Source organism: Hibiscus syriacus, unplaced genomic scaffold (assembly GCF_006381635.1).
Source record: "Hibiscus syriacus cultivar Baekdansim isolate YM2019G1 unplaced genomic scaffold, ASM638163v2 tig00019423_pilon, whole genome shotgun sequence".
Classification (NCBI taxonomy): Eukaryota; Viridiplantae; Streptophyta; class Magnoliopsida; order Malvales; family Malvaceae; genus Hibiscus; species Hibiscus syriacus.
The window spans coordinates 241,983-261,181 of NW_024062470.1; the positions used below are offsets into that span (position 1 = coordinate 241,983).

At 34.3% G+C, this 19,199-nt stretch overlaps 2 protein-coding genes across 2 annotated transcripts; one reads left to right on the top strand and one right to left on the bottom strand.

Moving 5' to 3' along the window:
• Positions 1-11,225: 11,225 nt before the first annotated feature.
• LOC120209596 lies at positions 11,226-12,209 on the top strand. The gene has a single exon (XM_039208559.1). The coding sequence runs from the start codon at positions 11,226-11,228 to the stop codon at positions 12,207-12,209; it is 984 nt and encodes a 327-aa protein (XP_039064490.1).
• A 4,062-nt stretch (positions 12,210-16,271) lies between these two features.
• Positions 16,272-17,966, bottom strand: LOC120209636 (eukaryotic translation initiation factor 5A-like). Its single transcript, XM_039208578.1, has 5 exons — positions 17,801-17,966; positions 17,136-17,258; positions 16,961-17,017; positions 16,812-16,886; positions 16,272-16,443 (listed from the first exon to the last, which is right to left on the bottom strand). Exons 1-5 carry the CDS (start codon positions 17,921-17,923, stop codon positions 16,342-16,344), a joined length of 480 nt encoding a protein of 159 aa, XP_039064509.1. The 5' UTR covers positions 17,924-17,966; the 3' UTR covers positions 16,272-16,341.
• Positions 17,967-19,199: the final 1,233 nt, after the last annotated feature.

A 19,199-nucleotide genomic window follows, 5' to 3' on the forward strand; every position in this document is an offset into this window, starting at 1 on the left:
CCTTGAGATGAAGAAGAGTTTCCCGTCTTCGGCTTACTCACAGAGAAATTTACATTATTCACCTCTCCTTCTTTCCTTTTCACATAGGGTTTCTTTGCAGGAACTTGGCTACCGGCAATCTGCCCCTTCTTTAATGCTCTCTCGATCATCTCTCCACACATCACGATATCAGAGAAGCTCTTAGTTGCCACTCCTAACATATGATCAATATAAGGAGATTTTAACGTATCTATAAACATGGTTATAAACTCCCTCTCAATAAGTGGTGGGTGCACTTGAGCAGCAATATCCCTCCAGCGCTGAGCGTACTGTCGGAAGGTCTCATTATGCTTCATCTCCATATTTTGGAGAGTAACACGATCAGGCATCATATCGGTAACGTGTTGGTATTGTTCTTTAAACGCATTGGCCAAATCCTTCCAAGACCCTATTTTAGCTCGGGTTAATTGGTTATACCATCTGACAGCTGACCCCGTCAAGCTGGCCTGGAAACAGTGAATTAATAGCCCATCATCCTTCACGAATCCTGTCATTCTTCGACAAAACATGGTCAAGTGAGCAACAGGACAAGTTTTTCCATCATACTTTTCAAATTCTGGCATTTTGAACTTAGGTGGTAATACTAGGTCTGGCACAAGACTCAATTCCTCTGCATTCATTCCGTCTTGAGAACCCTGCTTTCCCATTTCTTTAAAAAACCCTTTGCACCAGTCCTTTAAATGCTCCGGTACTTCCGTTTTAGGTTTCTCCATTTCCTCAGGATCTACATCAATATACTCATAAGGACTGTTTTGAGGGTTAGTCGTGGCCATTTGAACCTTTACAGCTGAAGACCCTGCAGGATGTTCCACTAGCTTTTCAGGTGAGATAACTAGTCTCGGAGTAGACTCCTGCCTAGAAACTTCACCAGGGGCAGCGCTTGGTTCTTTAACTGTTTCAGTACGTAACCCAGACATCTTGGTCATCATCTCATTCATCATATTAGCCTGGCTTTGCAGTATTTGATCTATAATTGACTTTTGTGACTGATCCATCTTTGCCTGCCATTCTTGTTGTATTCTTAGTAAATCTTCTTGCATTTCTTTCTTTAATTGATCAAGCTTGGCCTCCATGGCTCTACTTCGCGTGTGATAAGGATTGGAGTTCTTACTTGCCAGAATCGTCTGTCACATAACCCTTCGGAAATTAATTTTATTGTTCTTTTAAATTCGAATGCATATTATTGGTAATGTGCTATAAATGATACATTTTATTGGTGATGCATTATAAATGATGAATTTACTTATGCATAATGAATGATGCAAGTATGAAATGCAAATAAAAGGCGTTGACCCAAGCAGTAACCATTCGGAAATACTTTCATTGGATAAAAAGTTTCACTCATTACAAAGGAGTTCTATTACATATAAGGCCTAGCCCTCAGACTCAGCTCTACAATTTCGTTCATAATGGCGATGATCTCCCTTGTATATTCAGAAACCGGATTTGTGCGCAGTTGGATGATCTCCGCTCTATTGGCTAATTCATTCATGTACCGAGCCACTTCACCCATTTGAGCAATAGCTTCCCCATCATGCGCTCGCGTTCTTCTACTAAGGATCGATAATGCTCGTATGTATTTTCCCATCCCTTATTGATGCGTTTGATCTCTTTCTCTAGATTGGTAATATGAATTCGACATTTCTGGAGTTCACCCTTTAATTCTCTGATTTCCTTCTGGAAGGATTTGTTTTCCTCGAGAGCAACTCTTAGGTCCACTGAAGCGGGAGGAACTTGTACTTGCAGAAGGGACTGCTCAAGGTTCGATACATGACTTTTGAGCTCATCATTCATAGCTCGAGATTGGTTCATCTCATGTTCGAATCTTATCTGTAATTCTCCCATTTCTCCCGTGAGCTCATCTACTTGCTGACTTTTTGTCGAGAATCTCTGCATCCACGATCCAATCTCTGCCTGCTTTCTATCGAGGAATCGATTCCATCCCTGTCTCTCAGACCACATCTCTTCTTTCTTTTGCTTTCTTTCTTCTTCGAGCTCTAAAATTCTTCGATCTTTGTCCTCAAAGTCCTCAATTATACTGTTCATCTCAGTTTTTAACCCTTGGACTTGATTCTTTTCTTCTTCTAATTCTTTCAGGCTGACTTCTTTTTCTTCATGGAGTTTTGAGCTCTACGAGCCTCAGCTTTATACTGCTTGATCAATTCCTTTTTATCGGCCTCTAGCTCGCATACTTTTGCTTTTCCAGCTTCTATCTTCTTGATCTGACACTTGTTCTCAATTTCCAGACTTTTGATTCGCCGTCTTGCAGCCGCTAATTCTCTGGATCCAAGTTTCTTTCTCATTTGCTGCACCCTTTGATAATCTTTTTTTAAGTCTTCTAAATCAGCTTCCACCTCCTCTTTCCGTTCTCTCATCATTATAAACTGTCTGGCATGAAATTCAGCCTCGATAGTCGACATGAAGTTTTCTCTCTCCATCTCTTCTATTTTCTTGGAATCTTTAGCCTTTTCCATTTCAAACTCAATTCCTTGGATTTCCAAATTCGAAGGGATATTTCTGATTTGTTCTTCTATTGACCTTGATCCCTCTCCAGATGTTAAAGGTATCTTATCATTTACCCTCCTGATTCTCCAGGCTTCATAATCAGGCGTCAAGATAACATCCGCTCCAATTACTTTAGTCCTAAAAGTCATCCTCCAGGAATCAGCCACATCTTTGATTTTCTTTCTATAATTGCCTTCTTTATAATCAAATTCAGCACTAGTCAACCCATGAGTCACGGGAACAAACTGTCGGGCACCGTACTGTCTCAATATCAACAAAGGAGCGTATCCCACTCCTCCCCATAGTCCCAGTAATATGATCCAGTCCAAATCTCCGCACTTGAACAAGATTTGTGTATGCATCAGCCACGGTGTTCGCCATGCTATGTTTTGACTTTGTAGATTCTGGAAGAAATCAATCCATTGATCTTTCTGAGATACTTCAGGCCACTCCTTCGTAAGGTACTCAGCGACAGGAGAATAATCTTTCAAAAAACGGTTATAGTTGACTTTTTCTTCCTTCCAGAAATGGCTTCTGATCCACACAGTAAGCAATTGAGCACAACCCATAAAACGACCTCCCCCCAACCTTCTACATATATTCAAAGATCGGAAAGTTTCAGCAAGAATTGCATGGACTGGATTCACCTCTCTTCCTAACTTCTCAACCAAATCGACTACTGCCAGCTCGATCAATCCCAAACATTTTGGAAAGATTACCAAACCATATATACCCAAAGCAAATACATCTCTACGCACGTTTTCATCTACATGTGCTTCAGCTATCTTTTGTAAGTGAGACCACGGTACTCCCTCACTTTCTCCCTTGCGTTGCAAACGATCATTCACCCATTTGTCGCTTGTGCCCGAGATCTTTGCAAGCTTTGACTTAAAAGAAGGTCCTTTTATCGACCGGGAGTAAACTTTGTCCACTTTAACGCTTGTCAAATTCAACAGAAATTGGTATTCCTCGAGGGTTGGAGTCATGTCCTCTCGGTTGAATGTGAAACAACTATAGGCCGGATTCCAAAACTGTATTATGCTTCGTATGAGAACCGGGTCTACCTTCACGTATATCAGATGAAATATATCCCCATAAGTCTGCTGAAAAGCTTGCCTCTCAATAAGATTCCAACTTTCCCAAATGGTTTTCAATCCCTGAAGCTCATTCTGTTTTAAAGAAGCTGGTGTATAATCAGACAGATCCGACGCGTAGTCCCCTGATAGACTATCTCCCTGCTCTTTCTGCTTGGCTTCGGACCAGTTCCTTACATCTGCTGGATTCACTTCTCTGTTTAGGAAACTCCTTTCCATCGTGAAAGTCTTTCCACTTTATCGCTACTCACAGATCAATCGCCTTTTCTAATGATATGTCTATGCAGTATGAAAAAAATAAACAAAACAAACAAAACAGTTAGTCAAAACAATTGCATAAATTTAACATAAAAAGATAAGTAAAACGGGAAATAAATCTATTATATTTATGTATTATCTACCCGAATAATATTCCTCAAAAAGGGTCCTACCCAAACATGCTCTCTACCCTCCTAAATTAATTAAATTCTAACTGCACCTAAATTCTTCACATGCTTTAACAGAATAAATCTATTCTACACACTCAAAAATAAATAAATAAAATAAAATAAAGAGGTTAGAGAGTTTCTCCATTGTGTACGCCTATTTTGGGTACCTATTGACGGACAGAGGTTCAGTATGACTCTACCTAGTGTGACCGTGCTATGGTTCACTATATGCATGGTCTCAGCTCTAACAGGAAAAAAGGAACTCGAATTGTCCTTGATGTCGGTGCCCCCTTGGGCTACCAAACCCTCAATCCTCACCCATTACAGGTTTCAAACGGACCGAGTTCAATTCGAGGGGATTCACTGCCTTATACCCATACGAGGAATAAATTCCTACGAAGGTATAAGGTATGTATCCCATGGGTTATTTGCTAAAACTCATACGAAGAATAAATTCTTACGAGAGTAAAGCAATCACCCTAATTAATTTGGATCGAAACTCATGTCTAGAGCTCATGTTATGCTAATGAAAGTGATGTGTGTGAGGAGAAACAAACAAACCTTTGACTCAAAAACAGGGAAAATAAAAATAAATAAAAAACACCCAACGAGAACTAAGAAATATCTGAAAAAAAATGAAAACAATTAAAATGTTAGTATATAAAAATAAAGAAATAAAAATAATACATAAAAATTCAATAAATAGATCATAGCTTTACTAAAGATTCGAACTTATAATTTCCACCATAACGACCATATATAAGCGACCGACAGCCTGACTCTCTAGACGTCCCCAGCAGAGTCGCCAAGCTGTCATAACCATTTTTTTGTAAAACAATTCTGTATTATTTTAAAAACGATTACGACTTTATTTTGGAAAAATTGGTGATTTGTAATTAATTTGAATTAAATTGAATAGAGTCGCCATCGACCTTTGGGTTAGGTAGGCCGAATACCTAAAACGTCTTTTAAAACATTTTAAGAAAGATCATTTTTAAGACAAAAATAGTCTGCGTTTACCAAAGATTCAATTAAAATGGATTCGGGAGTCGGTTACGTGTGGGGAAGGATAAACACCCCCACAACGCCCAAAATTGGTACTGTGTCGCTTACACATCGTCGTAAATGGTGGAAATTACAATTTGAATATGAAGTAAAAAATATGATCTATTTATTGAATATTGTTAAAATTAAAATAATAGAAATACTTCACTTGGTAAGAAATCTCAAGATTTGCAATCCTCCAACGGGAAAGCTATCTCATCTATTTCTTATCTATAAAGTATGTCCTATCTTTTAATTACCCCTAAATAATATCGTCATAAGTAGAAGATACAATATGCTTAATTTATGTATCGTTAATATTAACATAACAACCATTAATACAATAAAAAATATGAAAATAGAATAATAAATAAATTATGATTTATTTATTGAATATTAGTTATAAATAAATAAAAAATCCTTTTCTCGATAAGAAATCCCGAGATTTGCAATCCTCCGCCGGGAAAGCTACCTCGTCTATTTCTTACTTGTAAAGAATATTTTCTCTTTAAATAAAAAAAATGACGAAAATTGACATAATGCATCACACTATACTTTTCCAAAGCATACATCACTCATATTAAGATTCAATGAAGAAATAATAATAAAGATTAAAATTTAAATATTAAACAATATGAACATCAAATAAATTAACAAAAATAAAATAACAATAAAATAATTTCTATAAGCTTGTAAAAGGAAGAATTTGCGTTTTTTATTCCGTTTGAACGTCGTATCGGATTGTACCCCTTCGATCAAGCGATACTTTCCACGCCCGTTCTATAAATTCATGTTCTTGAAAATATTTGAATGAAATTAACAACTAAGGAAATAAATAGAAACAAATATGATTGCCAATGACAAATAAAATATTTACAATATTAAATAAGAACACTTACTATACATGTATCAAGGATTGAAAAGCAAACGATTAAATATTACAAACCAAACTAAAATACCAAAATACATCATTTAAGGCAATAAAATGTAATTAATGGAAATTAAAAAGAGCTAAAATGACAAAAAATATTAGGGACTAAACTGCAAAAATACAGGAAATTAAAGAACCAAAATAAATATACTCGAAACTTTAGAAACCAAAGTAAATAAAAATGAATTTGGGAACTAAAACGGTAAAAACAGAATCTTCAAGGGCTAAACAGCAAAAACAGGAATTTAAAATACCAAATCAATAACAGAAAATTAAAGGACCAAAACGCCAAAAACAGAATCTAAAGGACTAAACACCAATTACAAACAAACAGAATCCAAATATAAAACATTAAAATACAAATACTAGAAGCCAAAATAACTCAACAATATTATTAAGGACTAAAATAAAATGAAAGTAAAACAAGCAAGCCATATTCAGCATTTAACCCAATATATAAAAGTAGTGATCAAAATGCATTCAGAATCAAAATACATGGATTATAAACATGAATAAAACATGTATTTCTTTTACATAGTAAATAGTGACTAAAACAGAAGATGCATAAATCTGAGGGCCAAATTCGACATCAGCTAAAATCCTACAACACATGCAAATAAGGACTAAAACGAATATTATATGAAACAAGCAACCAAAAATCTAAACACTTAGAAAATATAATACTTATCATATAGGATTAAAACGGAACAAGAAATAAATAAAGAGCTCAAAATAGAAAGATGAAATTTCATTTAGGATCATATTACAACCATTACAAAGCTAAAGGGATTTAAAATGTAGTTCACCCATAAATGCTAAGGACACGCGTGCAAGATTACAGAGATAAGAGGACCAAATGGGCTATTAGCCCTTAATCCCAACACTCGGCCTCAAAACGACGTCGTTCGACGTCTGAAAAATAACCCTCTTAAGGGTTATTATGAAACCCTAAAAATCATATACTCTCCCCCTCATTTCCTCAGCCGATCTCCCTCTCTCCTTCTCATTACAGAGAGCCGAAAAGGCTCTCAAGCTTCTCCTTCTCAACCCCTTTTTCCAGCAAACAGAGGACCCAAAACTCCCCGGCCACCGTGGATCGGTGGCCATGGGGAGTAAACTCATCTCTCTCTCCCCTAAAAACCTAAGCGACTCAAAACCCTAAAAATCACCTCACTCCAACCCTAACCAACCTAGAAGAGGAGAAGGCTTTACCTTCAGATACGGGGCTAGCCGAGATCGGAGAAGGTCACAACGAGGTTCGCGGTGGTGGTTCGAGGAAGAGGTAAAACTTTCTTTTTTCTCTCTTTTTTTTTTTCTGTTTCGATTTTTTCTCCGTCCCCTCTGGTATTTTTTTGTTTCCTTTTTGCTTTCTTTATATTCAGTATCTGGTGAGATGATGATATCTAGAAAAAATAGGATATGGGTCTTACTGTCTTTGCATGATTACCTCCCGATTTTTCGGGATTTAATCTGTTTTTTAAATGGATTCTAGGATTTAGGCTACTGTTTTTACAAGAACCGGTTACTGTTCATGCAGGAGAACAGTCGGCGGCGACGGGACACCTCGGCTTGGTGGCTCGGTGATTGGCTCACGGTTGCTCACGCGGCTCAGGCATGACTGGTGAAGATCAACGTGCGGCTGAGGGATTGGACTCTGGCTTGAGCGGCGGCTGTGCAGTTGGGGATTAGGGTTTGAAACCCTAAACTGATTTAGGGTTTGAAACCCTAAACTGATTTAGGGTTTGAAACCCTAATCTGATTTTAGGGTTTGAAACCCTAAACTGATTTAGGGTTTGAAACCCTAATCTGGTGGGTTGTTGGGCTCCGGGATTGGGCCAATTGTAATCTGAATTGGGCTTCTAAGCCTACAAAAAAAATGTAATATGTAAAATAATTAATAATAATAATTAATAATATAATGATAATAATAATAATAATAATAAAATAACGGAAAAAAATCCCGGACAAAAACGGGTGTTTACAACACACGTTGCTCCTAATAATTATATAATTCGTTCATTACCAACCCTAACCCCTTTTATAGAGTTTAGATCCCATCATGTTGATTAAGTGTAATCACTTTTTAATTTATATAGTTTAGGTATAGAGTCCATGTCACGACCCAACTCTAATTACTCAACACCAATTCAATTGATAAAAAATTAAGCTATTCTTTTTCAAAATAATTCATGCATATGCATATACATTATACTACAATCTTTAAATAAAATAGCTAAAAAAATTTATTTAAAATTAAATATGAGATTAATAAATACAAATCTTTTCTATTAAATGTTTTATACGTGCATTTTTTAACATATTTTTCGTTTACTTATATTATGAATATTACAAAAATTAAATGTGTTACGAATTTATAAATAGAAAGACAATCAAAAGAGATATCAGCGTACAATAGATCATACACGAGATAAATCTTAGCTTGATTCGACCTTATCTGTTTTCGTGATGGAGAGAAATAATAATTTAAGATGTCATAAAAAGTACAACTACATAAAATTCTTTATATTTCATATCTCACATATATCTTAAAAAAATTAACTGCCACAATAAATAAATGGTTGTAAAATAATAATAAAGAAAGATAAAAACATACAGATTTAACTTTCTTTTATTAAATTAAGGGGATTACGAAGTAATCTATGTTCTAAATATTATCAATTATTGATATCTATGAACAACAACGATTCCTTTAACCACTGAGGTAAGTTAGTTAAAATGATATAAACTACAAAAGAAATACTATATAAAAAATTAATACAAAATGTATAAAAATATATATATATTTAACCAACAAAGTAGGTAGGTAGGTCACACAGAATTATTTAAAAAATGTCTCATGTTCGAGTTCTTATGTATGCATAAAATTTCTATTAGGAGACCTACCTATCAAAATCATATGTGTGATGTGGTTCGATACGAATTAGTCCGGACGAAACCCTAGAACCAAGAGAGTAATAAAAAAAAACTTAGAATTGACTTGATAACGGACTTGTGATATAATTTTGTAGTTAGGAAGTTAATACTCCCCCTTTAGTATATGAATTGCTTCCAAGTTAAACAACTACTCGTTTGAGCTTAAATCATTATTTATTATTATTGTTATTGTGAGGATATGATACTCCCCTAACAAACTAATCAATGGTCAAAACGACAGCGCACCAATCTCGTAAACAACATTATAATTATGTATCCATAGATGTCAATTGAACGTTTGTTAGAATTGTGTTTTAAGAGTTTTGAGTATTAAGTTTTATTTCTATTTTTTCAGATATTCAATTAAAAATTATTTTTTTTCTGACATGAATTTAATTAAATGAATTTATTTTCGATATAATATTTTAATTTTATAAACTAATAACCATATAACATGCTTTATGTGATTGAGAAATTGAGAATGCATGAAAAGAATGAAATATCATATGATTGAAGAACCATCAAAGATTGTGTAAATATGAAGTAGACTTGCATTAATGCCTATATTAATGATTTTTACTGTTGATTTTAATTAAGTAATAGACTCTTTTGTTTTAATCATGAGTCAAAATCAAACCATATATAAAATTATATTTAATTTCTTTTATTAAACTAATGTTATTACAAAGTATCTATTCTAAATACTCTTAATCATTTGACAATGAACGTTCAATCACCCTACTGGAAACACTGGTGCTCGAACTATAATCACAAACACCAAACACAAACTATAAAACAAACATGGAAAATATTCATTTGTATATATTATTTTTAATATGTTTAGTAATCTTTTTTTTCAGTTTAATGACTAACATGATTAGAATATAATTTAAATAACTTAAAAATATTTTTTTATTTAAATGTAATTAAAAATAAATAAATATTAGCAGAATATTTTATTTTAAATTAGAGATAATTGCATAAAATATAATTGTGATTTTTATTCTATATTGATCCTTAAACTTTAAAATATTCTATTTTAATCACCAAACCTATTCTAAATTAATTCTTAAACTTTAAAGCATTCTATATCAGTCCTCAATCTATCAATATCATTTTATTTTGATCTTTTTTGTTAATGTGGCACTAATTCTATTGGTCTTTTAAAGTAACTTGAACTAAACATGTTCTAAAAAAATTAATTTGGTTTTGAAAGTCTCGGAAAATCTTTAGAATGTCACGGGTTCACTTCTCTAGACTTTAAAAAAAATATTAATTTTTTAACCAATAAAGTTAACTCACATTAATGGAAGGATCAAGTTGGAATGACACATATAGTCTGAGTATCGATATAAAATATTTTGAAGTTTAGGGACTAATCTATAATAGAGATTATAGTTTAAGGAATGATATAAAATATTTTGAAGTTTAAGGATCAATTTGAAATAGGGATCATAGTTTGGGGATATCATGTACAATTATCTCTAAAAATAGATAATTTGAATCGGTTTGAGAATTTACAAACTCAAGCATATGACAACCCCACCTATGACTCTTCTACTAATAAAATAATAATAAAATTATATTTAATAATAATAAATATTTTATCATATTCAAGTTTGATCTTCGAGTATACATTAAGGGTAAATTATAAATTTGGTGACTGAACTTTACTCTCTTTCCTATTTCACTCAAGTTATTTTAAATCTTTTTAACTTCCTCACTGAACTTAATACATTAGATTTTTTTATCACTAAGTTGTTTCCTCACTAATGGTGTTATAAATGACTTTTATATAGATGTAAAATAACGTCATTTTGGGGAAAATTTTAATTTTTTTAAAACATCATTGTTTTAACGTCATTAACTATTTAGCTGCAGAGTGGCTAAAAACTCAATGCATTAAGTTCAGTGAAAAAAAATTGAATTTTTTTTTAAAGTTCAGTGAGCAAAATAGGAGAGAGTAGATTTTAATGATGAAATTTGTAGTTTACCCATATATTTACTATTTCTATTATTTATTTAATTTTCCATGAGTTCTTAGTTACATTAGGTAATTGGAGAATACAAAGATCGAAAAACCCAATGAATCTCATTGTTATAAACAACTTCATCTCTGCAAATTTGTTAGCATTGTAGTTGTTGCTCAATCTTTCCATTTCCTTTCCAGCAACCATTTCAAAGAAGAAGAAAAACTTGAATAAAGGGGGCATGCATCACGGCTTTGCTTGCATGTTCTTTCTCTCATCAATGGAGGATAATACCCCAAGAACTCAAATGGAGAAATCAGCCAGCATTTTGAGAAGATCGATCTTCACTTTCCTTCAAAATTACCACTTCTTCACTCTAACACCTGCGCTTCTTGCTTTCCCTTACTCTGTTTCACTTCTTCTTTCGCAAATATTCGTTCCATCTTCTTCTTTGCTTCAATCGATCCATGCCCGACTCGATGATCTTTTTCAAGCTTCTGGGTTCCCTTATTCATCAGATTTCTTCACGCTTCTCAGTTTAAAACTTTCCCAAACCATCTGTTTCTCCGTTTTCGCACTTCCTTTCACGTTCTCTTTCTTCCTCGTTGCCAAGGCCAGCGTTATCGAACTCTGTTTCCGCCAAGGGAGAACCTCGAAGAAACCTTGTCTGTTTTCATCGGTTCTTTCACTCTACAAGCCCCTCCTCGAAACCCAAATCTGTAATTTCCTGTTGATCATTTCGGCGGATGCGACTGCTCTCTCCGTTTTGTTCTTCGGGTTCAATTTGATCAATGGGTTGGGATTGTCTTCCCCCGGTTGGCTTCATTTAATGTCGGCTTTCGGTGCTGTTTTCTACTCTCTGATTCTGGCGAATGCTTTCGTGATTTCAAACATCGCGTTGGTTTCAACGGGAAAGGACAAATCCGGTGGATATCTGTCGATTCTAAAAGCTTGCGTAGTCATCAAAGGAAGAACCTCGACTGCTTTATCGTTGGCTTTGCCTTGGAATCTCGCACTGGCGGGCATTGAAGCTCTGTTTCATTATCGGGTCGTGAGATCTTACGGCAGTGATGATTTCGGCTGGTTCTCGATGGCTTCGGAAGGGATTTTAATTGCTTATTTGTACTCCATGGTTCTTGTTCTCGACACTGTCGTGAGCTGCTCGTTCTTCGACAGCTGCACGAGAGGTGGTTTGATGATGGAGCAGGAAAGTAAATATATTTACAGGGCTGAAATTGCAGAGGGGATTGAAGATCTGCCATAGAAAATTCATCACAGAGCAGAAGAAAGAGTGGTTCAATAAGTGCATTCAAAGAATGAACAACATTCATTCATGTTCCATGGAAAACCAGCCTACTTCTGGGAGATAAACACTCTTAAATTCAACTGTAAACAAATTCAATGTCAGATACTTCAATTTTTCCCTTGTAAATTCTAATATATATATTTCTTTTTGTAATGGAATTTCGAAATTACTGTTTATGTATATGTTCCAAACCAAAACAAATACTGAAAAAAGAATGAATGAAATTGCTTTGAGACTTTTTTTCGGATTGGTTTATATTTTTAATATTTACTTGTTAAAATTTTTATTGTTTAGTACCTAGTGTAAAAAGGTTGGGCAGTTCATACACAAATATAATTATTGAAATAATTTTTTTAATTATTGTTATAAATATTCATTGTGGCCAATTTAATCAATTTCGCTTTCAGACGATGGCACTACCGCGAAATAGCTACCGCTATATCGTTTTCGTTCCGCTCTTTGAATCACCAGGTCGAAGAATAAACCAGATACAGCTTCTAATTCTTTGTGGCCCATTGAAGTCCCATACGAGTTTCCACTTACTATCGGCCGCATCCCAACCATCTTCGTTAAGCAAGTTGAAGGCTGATCGACAGGAGCAGCCCCCACTCTGGTTCCACCGCCAGATTGGAAGGTCGCATCTGATGTCAACGTTAGGAGACATGCCAAGAACCTTAAGAACAAGGCTTTCAGGGAGGACTTGGGGAAGGAATTGACAGTTCCATTCACCCCTATCGGTATCAAAGTCACAAACAGTGGCATGGGGAAATGGAATTTGGTTCGTATTAATATAGGATCCCTTTACTTTGTATTTTGTCCGCATAATTTTTGCCCAGAAAGCATTCGGCCGCATAAGAAAGTTGTATCCTAATTTAACTAGGAAAGTTTCATTTTGAGCTCAGAGAGGCCGAATACCAAACCCCCATTGGTAGCGGGTTCACAACAAGTGTCCCACTTAACCAGAGCTATTTTCGGGTTGTTCCTCGAGCCTCCCGAATGAATTGATGAGCTATTTGTTCCAAACGGTCACACACACCTTTCGGGATAGCAACAGTCTGCATAAAGTAGTTTGATATAGCTAATAGAGTAGACTTTGCCAACATCACTCTACCGCGAATGAAAGATTAGCCGCCATCCAGCCATTCAACTTCTTTTGGACTTTATCGATGATGAATTGAAAGGTGCTTTTGGTGACACCACTATGGAAAAAGGGCATGCCGAGGTATTTACTAAGGTTTGTAGAATGCTAAAAGCCAAGGGAATTGCACAACGTAGACGCCAGATTATGATTCACAATTTTTAAAAAGTCCATCTCGTCTTGTTGGAATTCACTTTATGCCTGGAGAATCTGCTAAATTGGTCTAAAATAACTCCCAAGAGATTGGTTTGTTATTGACTAGCCCTGCAAAATAAGACCAAATCATCTACAACAAACAAACGGGAGGGAGGAAGGCTACCTCTTGCCATTATCATGTGTTCCCAAAGGTTGTTTCTGTTGAATATTCAAGCCAATATTGTTGAAAGGAAGCAACATGGGCGGCTAGAATCAACATGGGGTAACCACTTTGGTTGAAATAAAAATGAAGAAAATGCATTTTAGTTACAGCACACTTTAAGGTATTTACAAGATTAGTCCTTAAGCTTCAACTATAAATACCCTAATCCATTGAGCTTCAAAATTATCTCAAATCATTTCTTTCTCCCAATACTAGAGAGCTTTATTGTGAGTAGTGAGTGTTTTGTAAATACTTGTAAATTTTCTCTCTAGTAAAAGATCTGCAGCAGTCCGGAGACGTAAGCAAAATTGGCTGAACTCCGTTATCAATTTCGGGTATTATTTTTCCGCTTTCATTTCGCATTCTCACTAATTTGGTTATAGGGAAATTACTCGTTACTATTTTTATTTCCCAACAACTAGTATCAGAGCTTTTGGTGGTGAATTTTGTCAATTTTTCTGCGAGGTTACTATTTACGTGAATAGTGAATTTTGTGAATAGTGAAATTTGGTCGGCGATACGAGTTTGTCGACGGAGGTGTTCTAATACACGGTGGTTCGTAGAAATTTTCAGAAACGATCCAAACAAAGACAGATTCGAGTGGGAGCGATGGTTGCAGACGAAGGAAATGTGAAAATTAAGAAGTTGAATGGTGCGCTCAAGACTTTCTTGGAAGGACTTAGACCAGGGTCAATGCTCGAGGGAGAGCAAGGTGATGCCCAGAGACTTTCGGAGGCCATAGCTATAGCCGGAAAGCTGACTGAGCTTGCAGGTGACAAGCCAAGTAGCGATGTGTCGTCCAGGCCCATGCCAGAGATAGTGGCAACAGTGGTGGAGACCGGGAAAAGGTGCAGCAGGGAGATGGTAGAGAAAGCTCTTCGAATGGCCAAGGTAAGCCATCGACTGTTCGTAACCAAGGAAAGCCATCGAGAAAAAATGGCAAGACTAAGTCCAGTGCGAAGAAGAAGGTCAGCAAAGAAAAATTAAAGTGTTACTTCTGTGATGGTCTTCATTTGATTAGAGGATATCCCGACTCAACCCGACCTAACCCGAAAATATATATCTTCCACCCGACTTTGACCTAACTCGAATTTTTATAGTATAAATTTGATTCAATTATGTATAAAATAAGAACTTAATCAAAAATAATAATTTTTTAGAGAAATTAGATTATTATCATTGGATCGGATTATATCAATTTTTTCACCTTCCATCCAATCCGACCTGATTTCACTCCCTTAAAAAATCAACCGACCCAATTTGAACTCCATTTTTTTTTAAAATTCTAATCCTATTAGATTAGATCAAACTGAAACATATCGATTTCGAATTAAATTATCATCCCTAAATACACCTTCAATCCTTTACCAACTCATAGAACTTGAATTATTATATAGATTAAAACATCTTCACTAATAATAAAATAACTTACTCAGTTGATGTAATAATTAGACATTGACCATTGGTTCTCGTAGTATTAGTTTTGAAATCAAATCTTCAAATATCTATCCCTATTTCCTTTTAACTTTAATAAATAAGATGATGGTAGACTCCATTATTTTACTAAATGATGTTGATTAAAAAATATATACTAATGTAACATAATTAACCTCTAAAAATCTCTTTAACCAAATATTCGAAAATAATAAAAAAAAAAAACAATTGACAAAAGGCAGAACCATTTGCTGCCTTTTAATGCCGACATGATGACCCATGGGTCACTTTCCCACTCCCATCACTGCATTGATAAAGGATGGGTTTCCCTCCCCAACGCATTCAAATGCATTCCCTCAATTGCCTAATTTTTTTTAATAATAAAGGTCTAATTTAAAATTTTAAAAAAAAAATTATAATATAACATAAAATAAGATAAAAATCATAATATTTTAGATTAAACGCAATCTAAAATATTAAATATATTTTATTTTTTTAATTTTAGGAATATTTAATTTTTAAAAAAAATAATACATAAATTTTAAATTAAAACCAGCGATTTTAATATCAAAAGACATGATTGGCAGGTAGTAGTGGTTTCATACTCGCATGGTAGCTAGGGGCAATTGAAAGAGATGGAGCAGCTATCCAAGTACTCATCAATCCTTTATCTTTTAAAATGAAATAAATCTAAGGGTAAACTACACATTTAGTGTATAAAGTAAACTATCTATTTTGATTCTTTTTAGTATCTAAACTTTTTTTTTTCAAAACTATTCTTAATATTTAATTTTTATTTCATTTTAATACTCATATTTAAAACTTATCATGTTTAGTACCTAAACTATCAAATTTTAATATGTTTTAGTAGCTAAACACAAACCAAAACAAGAGGGCAACAACAACAAAGGAATTGTTGGCCTATTTTTCACCAAAGAAGAAAACCATGCACAAGGAAAAGGACTTCAGTTAACCATAGAACAACAAGAAACCAGTAATGGTCTTCTTTTTTTACTTTTCTTCTTTCAGTATCCAAACCAAGCAAAAGACACCCATTCAAACTTGCATTTATACCCACCCCCAAGTCTTGGAAAAGCAAAAGTCTTATAAAAATAATCCCATTTAAGATTGCAATAACATACTGATATTCAAGTCTCAAACTATTTCGGACCAATGTCCTTGAGAGAACAGATCTGCTCCTCCCCCATTGCCGACATAACAGACACGACCAAGTCTTTCCCCTCGGCAAACCCGTCCTTGATCTGCAGTCACCATCATGGTACAGATATCCAATCTCAGTTCCAGCATATCAAAAATGAGAAATGCAATGAATGAAGCTGTTTATACGTGTAGGCACGACTATGTTCCCCGAAAAAAAATACAGGATTCAGTCAGTATGCTTGCATCAAGTGGACAGAAAAGCAACAGTGGACCGGATTGAAATCAATAAAACTCCGCGAAAATAAAAACGAAACAACTTTAACCTCTCTCGAGCAGGTATGCTCGTGATGCCACTGCCCCTTGGGCAGGGGCAATCTGGCGGAAGGAATATGCTAAAAAGCATCCAACCTTGGGAACTCAAATATCAATTGTCAAAAGCACAAGGGAAAAAGAAAAGAAGGTAATTGACCTGTTTCAACAGGCTCTCATCAGTTGGGAGCCTCAGATCATCCTTAGTGTCTCCACTATCAGTCAGCAAACTCACCTGAGAAATATTTAATTTAACTAATAATTAAGAACACATACACAAACACAGAACCATCAAGTAAAAAAACTTACAAATCCGTCCTCAGAAATGTCGATCAGCTGGTAGTCAGTACGATTCACATGCGGAACCTGTTAAAACAGAAACAAAATCAACCAATAATGCCAAAGAAATCACATGACAAATTAAACATTAAATCTGAGAATGAGGAGAAATGAAAAACAATTTATGAACGTTCACATTTCATACATCGCAGTTATGGGACGAGGGAACGATATCTTCCAACTTCTTGCCAGTGAAGATATCGATTCCGACAAAGTGACACTTAGCGTGTCCGTGTTTCCCCGTCTTGGAGGTGGAAACTTCCACAACCTGGTGCACGCCACCACAAAAGAACAATCAAGTTAACTAAACTTGCAAATCATCATAAGCTCAAATCTAAATAGCAACCATAGGGTGCAATTCTCCAGTCCACCAATCAAACACTAACCTATCACATGCCAATAGTTTCTATAACTTTAATCAGCTTCAACATAACCAGAAGATTCATAACAAATTATTAATTTCTTAAAAATATAGACCTTGATTTACTTGTTCTTTTTGTTACTTTTTCACTTCCATTTCACTTCATCGAAAGTAAAAAGTCACATCCAATTCTCAATTCTTTTAAATTTACAACAAATATTTAAAACTACTTTCAGAATCAAAATAAAATATATAAATTAATGTAATTCAAGCATCAAAAGTTAATATCAAACGTAATATTTAGATCTCAATTTTCCAAATATGAACATTATTTAAAAAATCTGATCCGTCAAAATCTCAAATAATATCCACAAAGAAATCAAAACCATCAACACATCATTCAAAACAGAGAGAAAGAAAATATAGACTCCGATATACAAAAAAAAAACCTTGCAGGGACGGTTCTTGATGACGATGTATCCGTTCTTACGAATGGTACCAGCTTGCTGAGGGTAAGTTTTAGAGGCGCCGGCGTCGGCTTTGGATTCAAAATGGTGTTCCTCGTCAGACATTTTTGTGCTTCAAATTTCTCTCTTTTTTTCAGCAAAGATTGGGCGGCGCAGATGAGAGGATGGATTCTTATTTATAGAAATCGCTTGATGTTAAAAGAGTTTTTTTTAAGGGTTTTTCAGATTTTGATTCCTTGTTATCCAGTGAATTCAAGGAGTGAAGACGAGTCATCTGACATTGGAACCGTTGATCTTCAATGAAAATGAGTTTGAAGGGATGCGATTGGAGAAATATTCTGCGTTTTCTTAACGCTAACAATTTTAATATTGTATTTGAACTATACTCACGTTCATCTTCTTTATATTATTCTTTGAGGTAGAATCCCTAATTTATTATTTTCGTATTAATTTAATCCTTAAAATTATTTAATTACATCATTTTATAAGTTTATGTTTAACTTAAAATTTTTAATTATAATCCCTAAATCATATCTCTATTACCTCTACACACTAATTTAAGGTTTATAATTTATGATTTTAAGTTAGGAGAAGGACATGAAATGATGCAATTAAAAAAATTTTAGGTTTAAATTGATGCAAAAATATAATAGAAGCGAAAATAATAAATTGATCTACTATAGAGGCAAAGCAAATGTGATCCTTAAACTTTATTTTAATTTTATTTATAAAAAATATATTTTTATTGCCCTTCGGTTATAAGGTTTTGTCTTAATTAATCCGGATCGACCTACGTTGCAGACCTAGCTTTGGTAGGTGAGTCTCCTAGCAGGAATTTTTTGTATATACAAGGACTCAAACTCGAGACCTTGCTTAAACAATATCAAGCTGTTTACTACTTGAATCAACCTTTGTTGGTAGGACAATAGGATTATTGACAACAAATTACAAATTTAAATTAAAAAGACAATTATAATTAAAATCCATTATTATAACTATTTATATAATTTATTTATTTTTAATAAAAATAATAAATACAATTAGAATTAGAGTTAGAGATAAATAAAATCATATCTAACCTAAAAAAATTAAATTCCAAATTAATTAAATCAAATTATTTGTATTAAGAGTTTGTTGATTAGATTGCGAAGCTCTAATTTGGGCCAAGTTCGTTTTCCCCTATGCTACATCTCAGGCTCTTTAATAAGTAGTCTATTCCATTGCTACATGCTAAACTTATTACAAAATTGGAGTATTTAATATTTATGAGTCAAAAAGTCACTCGTTTGTATCATAGATTATAAATTGTATGATTTTTTTGGGTGACAAATTGTGTGATTTATTTAATTTGAGTGATGTTAGATTATCATAAGCAGAAATG

What these genes read in the sequence shown, in the direction of transcription:
- LOC120209596 (XM_039208559.1), top strand. Translation starts at nt 11,226, where the DNA reads ATGGAGGATAATACCCCAAGAACTCAAATGGAGAAATCAGCCAGCATT.
- LOC120209636 (XM_039208578.1), bottom strand. Translation starts at nt 17,923, where the DNA reads ATGTCTGACGAGGAACACCATTTTGAATCCAAAGCCGACGCCGGCGCC. An exon ending in CCTCGTCCCATAACTGCGAT is followed by an intron (nt 17,018 to 17,135) that starts GTATGAAATGTG and finishes CTGTTTTAACAG; the next exon opens with GTTCCGCATGTGAATCGTAC. An exon ending in ATGAGAGCCTGTTGAAACAG is followed by an intron (nt 16,444 to 16,811) that starts GTCAATTACCTT and finishes TGGTGACTGCAG; the next exon opens with ATCAAGGACGGGTTTGCCGA.